Source organism: Misgurnus anguillicaudatus, chromosome 5, assembly GCF_027580225.2.
Source record: "Misgurnus anguillicaudatus chromosome 5, ASM2758022v2, whole genome shotgun sequence".
In the NCBI taxonomy this organism is placed as follows: Eukaryota; Metazoa; Chordata; class Actinopteri; order Cypriniformes; family Cobitidae; genus Misgurnus; species Misgurnus anguillicaudatus.
Genome location: NC_073341.2, coordinates 40,384,422 through 40,394,002, shown reverse-complemented (window position 1 = coordinate 40,394,002; position 9,581 = coordinate 40,384,422). Strand labels below are relative to the sequence as shown.

General features: G+C 39.4%; 1 protein-coding gene across 2 annotated transcripts in view; it reads right to left on the bottom strand.

The window, feature by feature from the left end:
* Nucleotides 1–560: 560 nt before the first annotated feature.
* tafa5l (TAFA chemokine like family member 5, like) overlaps nucleotides 561–9,581 on the bottom strand; it is a 90,505-nt gene continuing 81,484 nt past the window's right edge. Inside the window, exons 4-5 of one of the 2 annotated variants that reach the window (XM_073868167.1) lie at nucleotides 4,309–4,356; nucleotides 561–2,085 (exon numbers count right to left, since the gene is read on the bottom strand). In XM_073868167.1, coding sequence (XP_073724268.1) covers nucleotides 4,333–4,356 — 24 coding nt within the window. In that variant the 3' untranslated portion in view covers nucleotides 561–2,085; nucleotides 4,309–4,332. The remainder of the gene's footprint in view (nucleotides 2,086–4,308; nucleotides 4,357–9,581) is intronic. The other variant, XM_055168640.2, reaches the window with a different exon arrangement.

Below are 9,581 nucleotides of genomic sequence, written 5' to 3'. Positions count from 1 at the left end.
GCGCACGCGATAATTTCACGTGCACACACGAAACTAAACTTTTAAAAAAAATTCTGCACATGGTTGCACGTGAGCACATCAAACTAAACTTACGATTTTTTTTACTCCAATGTCACCTTAGGGGGTCGCTATATATGTTCTTAACAGCGTTGTGAAAATGTAAAAGATTTTCCTTGCGTTTTTTGTGTACAGACAAAAACATTGTCTGTTTGATCCTCGTTCACACAATTCCCTGAAAACAACTAAAAATGCATGCCAGACCACAAGTTGGCGATGATGTCTGAACACGTAATACGCATGTTTTTGAGATGATTACAGTATAATTTTCCATAATTTGTTGTTTGAAACATGTTTTTACAAGCTTGCATTTTTAGGGACGGTTCACATATTGCGTCTTAAAACGAGTGGTCCGCGCTCCTTCCCCTCCTTTCTAACGCGGCATTCTGAAAAGTTGAAATATATTTTTAACCTTTTAATCGTGTGAGTCACGATTGTGTCGTTTTCTATTTGAGCTTGCTTGCCGGGCAGCTACATTCAATATAACATATTTGCGTGCGCAAAAGACGCAAATTGTGAATTGCCCCTTAGGCTCCTTAAAGTTTTTAGTTAAAAACAGTGTCATGTAAATGGCCTCTAAAAGAGAAAGTCTGAAAGAGAGAGATGGAGAGAGAGAAAGTAAGAAAGAGAGAGAGAGTCCTGGGTAAGCGTGCAGTATAACGAATGAACACAGAATCTCCTTGAGTTTCTCAGTAATTGGAAGCGAGGGATGTCGTGGTCTGCATATTTGCCAGAAGCATAACAGACTTTATTAGGAACCATAAAAACACCATTAAAATTCACAACTCAGGGAGCCGGGCCCTCGAGACTGATGAATTACTACTGTTCACTGAAAGTGACTATATTCTTTTACTCTTTCATCACACGTCGTGATTTCGTCCGCTTCGTGCAACCAGTTACATCCGTCGTTTAACCCCTTACGGTTTGATCTTCTCGACCGGCTGTGGGCAGAGAATTGATTTAACTTTACGAGAGGCAGATTTCTTTAATATTTATATTAAGTAAGAGCTGTACTTAAAGTCAACACGAATAGAAAGTGCCCACTTGATTACATCATTTCGTTTTGATTACTTATTTAAATTAAAGTACACGTCCCAAGATCAAAGACGTATATTAAGAAATTACCCAACAAGCTGGACCCATGAAGAGACTTCCCAAAGCTTTGTGCACATTTACATAGACACACCCTTTATTTCCTATCTAGGTCAATACTCCATTGCAAGTGTCAATTTACAGTCAAAATAAAGTATTCATAGAAATGAGAGACAGACATTTAAAGCAGATAGTGAAAGAGCGCCCCCAGAGAGAAAAAGACAGATGAGATCCAGCAAATCTTTAAATCACCCATGATATGAGCTGACAGGTTCGGTGCATTGCAATTCGTACAGCTTACAACAAAGAGTCCATACGGCCACAGAAGCATTGTGACACCAAGGTCAAATCTGCTGTTTTGGTCCGTTCTCAATTGATCAAATGAATGCGTGTGCAGTTTAACCGTTCATACTCATGACAAAAACAGGGGACATGTTCTCCTTGCACCGAGACCCAAACATCTGTGTAGATTCATCTCAGAACGTCCTTGGCCCTTTCGCAACAACACGTCCTTGCTCGCAGGTGGTGAGTGTGAAAAACTCCCACAAGGTCCAACTACCATTGATGCTATGGCCTCCGTGAAAGACTTGACGTTTGTTTCAAAGGGGAACGAGCAGTCTTCTTTGTTGGCTTAACTGGAAAGCGAGCAAAATGTTCTCCTGGCTAGCTCAAAACATAAACAGCTGAGATGAATGATGTCAAGGTTTTGCTAAGAAATGCTTGCGAGCCGTCCGCCGCTGTAAGAGGTTTTGTTGCTCACCGCTGGGACCTGCGTGTAACCGTACAGATGCTTGACTGACTGGGCTCCATTTCCTTTTTGGGGACGATAGGGAATGAGGCAGCTGATTTCTATAGCGCCGAGATGAGAAGATGGACACGAACGTGGGGCTGATGGATGATTCCGGATTGGCGACGTTCCTGTGAATGTCAGAAAGCCTGAACACACACGCACACACACACACACAAAAAGAAAAAAGCCGGTGAGGACATTAGCGAAATGCATTTCACGGCATGATCAAAGGAAAGAATAACGCAACAACATTTCCTGCCACATCTTTTCATGTTTGTTGTTCTTTGTTTGTGTTTACTTAGTGACTGATGATTTTTATATATCACAGCATTGTGAAGAGCCTGTGCTTTAAAAGGCATGTTTTTCAAAAGGTAAATGGTGGAGGGCGAACAGTAAAATAATTATGTTACGTGCAAGCCTTTTAATATCAGCACGTACATCTTGTCTAACTACTTCTTAAAAAGAGAAAAATATGCCCCACGTTGTCCCTTTGAGAGTTAATTCATAATCAATTATAATTAATATTGAATATGCAAATTTACCCTGCCTGCACATTAATCATTGTTTCCCATGAGCTGGTGCCTGAACATTGGTTTGTTTAAAATCACGCTTCAGTGCACTTCTCCATCACATGAAGTGCTTACTTCATCCATTTTTGTGCTTTACTGGAGTAATATTTGTGAAATTTCACATTAAAAGCACACACCTCTTAAAACAACGAATTACAACCTTTCTAGTCATTTGTGGTTACTGGGTTTGGTTCAGGCGGTTCACTCATGAATCATTCATGGCTACTTTTGAACAAATTTGACAAACCTGACATCATTCATTTTAGTCTATGTGAGCTGCAGGTGCAATAAAATGTTCCTAACTAAAACATCCAGAATTTTCCAGGATCTGGAAAAAACAATTACTTATAGGTTTTCAATGAAAACTACTACCAAGCCTGTCTGTTTTAGAACCCCCAAAAAACACCATTTCTCAAGCTGTTTCTTTCAGTTAGAAAATAAAAAATTCATGTCGGTTCAAGGCTGTCCAAATAACAACCCCCAGAATTCATCATTCATAAATAAGTCGGAACTGGGATTTGTAAATCCGACGTTCCCAGTGCTTTCAGAATCAATCTTTAATGCACTTCATATGTAATTGCCAAAATGAGAAAAACAATTTCAAACCTTCCAGTTCTTCTCTAAATAAATATTTATGACATTCCCACTTTTCGGTTTCTCCATCTATCTGTAATTGCCTACGAATCGCGCAGCTCTTTCCCGAGGGTGCAGGACACAACATGCTGAAAATGTTGATAACGTTGAGATTAACTCTATCAGAACCATAATACAGAAACTTCATTTCTTTAAACAGGACCATTTGTGAAGTCTAGAAAGCCCTAAAAGTCTCCCTATAGGATCTTAACAGCTTTCCTCTGAGATGCTGCTGTAAGTGCTCTCTCCGGACCTTTAATAATGACGCCTTTCAATAAAAACCCCTCCCTTATGATTTGCTTTATAATAAAGTGCTTTTTTTCTCGCAAAAAATAGCTTTGACTGTTTGAATAACACTTGCAAAGTCAACATCTCCCAATGCAACACATTTTTTTTTGTTTTTCAGCGTTTTTAATGTTTTTGTTTTTCAGCGTTTTTATCAACCAGGTAATGAAAGGAACAGAACGATATTGCTTAAAAATCCCATAATTGACAGGTGCTAATGGCCTCAAGGATTAACATAAATTTATGCTAATTTCTGTCATTTCTCCTGCGCAGCAAAACTCAAGTCATTCCCGAGCCGTGTACGCTCACCGGGAATCGCTCAAAGCAAGCTGGTAAGACAAACAACAGCTGGCATGTAAATATATCTTGTTATATCTTGTTAAATACAACCGTATCTTCTTCTATGCTGGCGCTGCACCATCTGCAACGAAGCGAGCGACTACTGAGGCAGAGCCGACTCTCAGGGCGCAGGGGATTTTGGGTTCCGCTCACGTCCCAAACCATCATCATCTCCTCTCATCTCTTGATCCCCAGCAAACCCGGCGCCCCCGACTGCCCTCTAATCCGGCTCCAGCCTTTCCGCTGATCAGGTGCGCCACTCTTAACACAACTTCATCAGCACCGGCGGGGCACAATTGGCTGGATAAATGATAAGATTTCCACTCGATTTTGCTTTAACTTATTTCACCTCCGCTGCTGGCATCTGTCAGGCTGCTTTACGGCGAACACCGCCGCCGCCGCTTTCTGTAGCGGCTCTGCACTGCCTGTTCTCCCTGGATGCTTCATGTCATTGCATATTAGATTTAGTGACTATAAGATGATGATTCACTAAAGAACAACAAACAGAGAGATAAGAGGTAATCTGATTGGAGCGCCGCTCACCTCCTTATGGCGATCTGAAGTCCTTTAAGATGGCTCCTTGGGCAAAGGCTGTTACAAAGAGAAAGGAAATAGATTTGTAAGAGTTTGTATTACAGCTGTGCTCTTGCTGCAAGATATCGAAGCATCAATGTCTAAAAAAAATACAAATTAATTTATAGGCTATTACAAATTTGCCACACTGTAAGAGAAAAATATATATTGTAAAATGGTCCCATGCTGTCACTGGGAGCATCTTTAAAAAGCTCATATGAACTCTTTAGGTGCAAAGGTGTAGTGGAGAGCATTGTCATTTTAAAAGCTAATGCTTTAGACAGAGATATATTTTTGCTGTGTGGTCTGTCAATACCAGGTGGGATTTAAATGTAAAATGACTTCAGTATAATTTCACTTTGAACATAAGTAGCGCATTGTTACTCTTGACCCTGACAGCTAGGATGAAAGTAACACAACAGAACAAGATAGAGTTTTGTGTTACACTTGTTTTTAGTAAATAAACATGACTATGACCTTGTTAATATTTAACTGCAAACATTTTTTATCTTTTATCTTTGCAAAAAAATAATTAAAGCACATTTTCATTTTAAATGTTTCAAAAGCAACCTGACAGTACAAACTTTAATTGTTGAGAATAAAACATTTTTTCCACAGTATGAACACTATGAAAATTTAATTAAATCAAATTAGAATAATATAAATGTTCAACATAACGTTTCATCCTGACAGGAACTCCTGACATTTATAACCGATTTACTTTTATTTTGAAAAAACTCTGAGAAGTCAAACTTCAGGATGTGTTATAGCACTAAATAACATGTAAATTGATCAGTACTGTAACACATGAAACCAGAAACACAAGCATTATAAGAAAAACATAACCGCTTTAGGAATTTACTCATCATGGTTGAAAACAGCTTTCTGGACCTACACGTGCAAAACGTGCTGAAATAACACAGTATTTTGTCAGCGTGGTCAAGGGTTGCGTGCTACAGATGCTGTCGTAGTTTGAAATGCAAATGTAGTCAGGGCTCGGAGAAAATCACTTTGTTACTTTCACTCCGGTTCTCCCCTACTTTTTGAAAGGGTACTGCCCCGGTGACAGCTAGGGATCATTTTTGACCGCTGTTTCTTACAGTGCAGGTGCTTTTATCACTAAGCAATTTTGAAATCTTATGTGTCATGGTTTCACAGGAACGGGACCCAAGTGCAAGATAAAGATGAACTCAATGGGGTTTATTTATAACAGAAGGCCCACATGGGGAAAAAAGGCATGACATAAAACAGAGGACAATACCAGACAGGACAATGACGTGACGAGACTTTAGTACAAGAATACACTGCACTTGACTTAAAAGACTTGACTTAACTTGGCTATGACAACTTTCTAATACAATTAAACATAACAGATAAACCAAAACGATTTAGCACAACACAGAACACACTGGGGCCTTTAAGAGACATTACACTATTTTTGAAAAAATGCTAATTTTCCAGCTCCCCTAGAGTTAAACATTTGATTTTTACTGTTTTGATATCCATTCAGCTGATCTTCGGGTCTGGCGCTACCACTTTTAGCACAGCTTAGCACAATCCATTGAATCTGAATAGGCCATTTGCATTGTACTCAAAAATAACCAAAGAGTTTGGATATGTTTCCTATTTAAAACTTGACTCTTCTGTAGTTACATCGTGTACTAAGACAGACGGAAAATTAAAAGTTTTACGCAATGCCCGAAAGTAGTCCCTTTGGTTACTTTCAATAGCAGAGGACTATATTCGGGCACTGCGTAATATCATTACGCCTCCTGCAGCCATGTTACATCAGCAAAGTCCTTGATTATTACGCCAAAATAAGAGTATAGTCCTAGCCATATCTGCTTAGAAAATCACAACTTTTAATTTTCCGTCGGTCCCAGCACACGATGCAACCACAGAAGAGTCAAGGTTCAAATAGGAAAAACATCAAAACTCCCTGCCGTCTTTTTAACAGGATGCCAATGGTCCAATCAGACTCAATGGACCACGCCAAGCCATGCCAAAAGTGTCAGCGCCAGACGCAGAGATCAGCCGAATGGATTCCAAAACGGTAAGAATCGAATGTTTAACTCTAAGGGAGCTGGAAAATGAGCATATTTTCAAAAAAAGTAGAGTGTCCCTTTAAATAGGAAAAGCTAAACAAGATAACAAGGGATGTCAGGTGAGGGGAGTTAACCAATAATGAATAATTAACGAGGAAACAAGGGGGCGGGGGCAAAGACAAGACACTACCCAAACTTAAAGCTATGTGATACCACACAAAACTTGGGTACTGCCATGATCCTGCCACATGAAGTATGGATTCGTATGAAGGCAGGGGTGTTTTTTGGGAATATAACCCAAAAATGCAGCATGAAGTTCAAACAACATGACTTGAGTTGAACAAACAAGTTGAAATTGTTTAACTTAAAGTAACATAAAAATCTATGTTGATTTGATATGATTTTTACGGTGCATGACGTTATAGTTGCTTACATTACATTGATTACTAAATGACAAAACAATGTGCGAGGGCTCACAAAAACTAAAGAAAAATCATACAACTTCAGCGACTGACATAACTACATTAAACTTTACTGATGATAACCAAAAACGATCAAACTACATTAAAGGCATATTGGACAAATTCTCAACAAACTAATTTTGCAAAAATAAATCAACACTACTTGACAGGTTGTTTAACAGTTTCGGAGAGCTATTTTGATGACTACTTTTGCTTATTTAGGTTGTACAATACAATGTGACAAAAACACAACCCTGCCACAGAATTTGTTGGAAAAATGATTATGTTGCTGGAGAAGGTAGACCATTTTGCAAACCTATTATTACCAACCTTTCTATTTTAAAGCTAGTGTCATGCTGCTGAAAATGTACTAAAGTTAGGAGCATCTCTATGTTTAGTTTGTCTATCCCTTTCTAAAACACTTCTGCAGTCAGTTTTGTACTCTTACACCAGCACAAATGAACTGGCCCTGTATTCTCTACTTCACAGTGCTCATTTCAAGCCTTCACTCCCAGAAACTTGCGACTTGCTCAATGTTTAAAAACGAAACCTCTTAACCCCATAAAGATTTTGAGTCTCTGTTGGCAGGCTGGTGGTACTTGGAAGCCCAACACTCATTGGCATGCAGAAGGCACTCTACGCTGTTCATTGGCACACATGCTGATTGGCTCATCACAGCGTCGTTCACAATGGTGTTGACAGCACCCAATGATTCGACGGGCATCATTGGTTATCCAGTGCCCGTCCGCCCGGCTGCCCGTATGCCGTCCCGCCCTGGAAGCCTGGCATAATCTGTGAAACATTTCACGCAGCGCCTCTGATCTGTCGCACCTCTCCTCAAAAATGTCATCTAAATGCTAAGCACCCGTGCTGCAATGTTTAAACAAAAACAACAGCAAAAATAGAAAAGCCGTAAAAGCAAACAAGAGACCCTGCGAGCGGGAGGAAGCTTTTATATTTGATTTTTTCCCATTTTGATTTCTCTCCTCCAAGCTCCCCAAAAGCTTCTTCTTTCTCCTGGAGATGTGAGGAGAATTTTCAAAGCGTTATTGCTTAAATAAAATCGAAGCGAATAAAAACAGTCCAGGTATTGGTGCATCGATGGATCGCTTCTAAAGAAAGAAAAATCTTTTTAAGGAAACTGCGCAGGCCTGCCTCTTACCAGAAACTCCCCGGTGCTTTATCCCTTGATATTGATCTGGTGACACCAACGCTGTGGGAAAAGTGCTGAGGCTGTGATTGTGGGAAGCGCTATTAACTGTTGGTGCTAATTAATGGGCTAAAAGGTGAATGCGGTCTCCTGTAGGAGGGAAGGAGGGGTTGAGACGCAGAAAAACAAAACAAGACTGAGTGAGATGTGGGGGAGATGAAGAGCAATCTGAAACAGCTCCTTTGTTCGCATGTTACCGCAGGGGACTGTGTTAAGCTAGTGAGAGTGTCGCAGGGCATTAGTCTGCAACGGGAAAATAAAGAGTATGCAAACTTGCCTGCTAGCAGAGAGAGACCCAGATTACAAATGTGTACTTTGCTAATTGAGCGGATTAGCTATCATTAGCGCAAATGATGCTACTGCTCCAGGTGTTAGCATCGGGAGGTATAAAGTGCTTAATGGAGATAATATTATCAACGGCACCAACACTGAGTAAATACAGCTCGGTTATCCCTTTACAATAATTTCCTATCCCTCAAAAGACTAAACATATACAATGACACAGCTGTATTTACTCTTTCAGAGAATAAATGTAGTTATTATTGAGAGTAATATCTCCATTAGGCACTTGTCCTGTGATGTGTATATAGCTGATGTTAAAAAACAGCTTGAGACAGATTTGCCTATAGGATCTTTCATCCTGACTGTAATTCGCAGACCAGCTAAAACCATTAATTAGACTAATGGCTAAAACCACCAAACAAACCTGCTAAAATCAGCAATTATACCAGACAAACCAGTTTTTAGACCAGCTAAAGCCAGCAATTACACAAGCTATTAGACCAGCTATCAAACCTGCTAAAATCACCCTGCTAAAAAACCAATAGACTCCATCACAGAAATTCTATTGGTTTTATTGGGAATTTTATTGTTTCTAATGGAATATGGCCCAAAACACAGTACAGTGTATTGGTTTTTTGTTGGTCTCTAATGGTATGTATTGGTTCTATGTATTGGTTCTAATGAAATATGGCCCAAAACACACTACATTGTAGTAGTTTTAATGGTAAAAGCTAATGGTTCCTGTTGGTATTTTAATGGAAACCATTAGAATTTTCTGTAATGGTTTTATTGTTTTTTTCAGCAGGGCAGTAGGCAGACCAAATGAACCAGCATTTAGAACAGCTAAAACCAGCAATTAGACCATCTAAAATCATTAAGCAGACCAAGTTATCCAGCAATCAAACCTTTTAAAACCAGCAATTATACCACCTAGAATCATTAATCAGACCGGCTAAACCAGTAATCAGATGAATCAGACCAACTAAAACCATTAATCAGACTAATTACATTAGCTTAAAACAGCAATTAGACCAGCTAGAACCATAAATCAAATCAGCTAAAACCAGTATTAACACCAGCTAAACCAGCTATTAGACCACCTAAAAATAATAATAACTAAAATCACTAATCAGACCATAAAACCACCAATCAAACCTGCTAAAATCAGTAAGCAGACCAAATAATCCAGCATTTAGACCAGCTAAAACCAGCAACCAGGCCATCTAAAATCATTAAGCAGAGCAA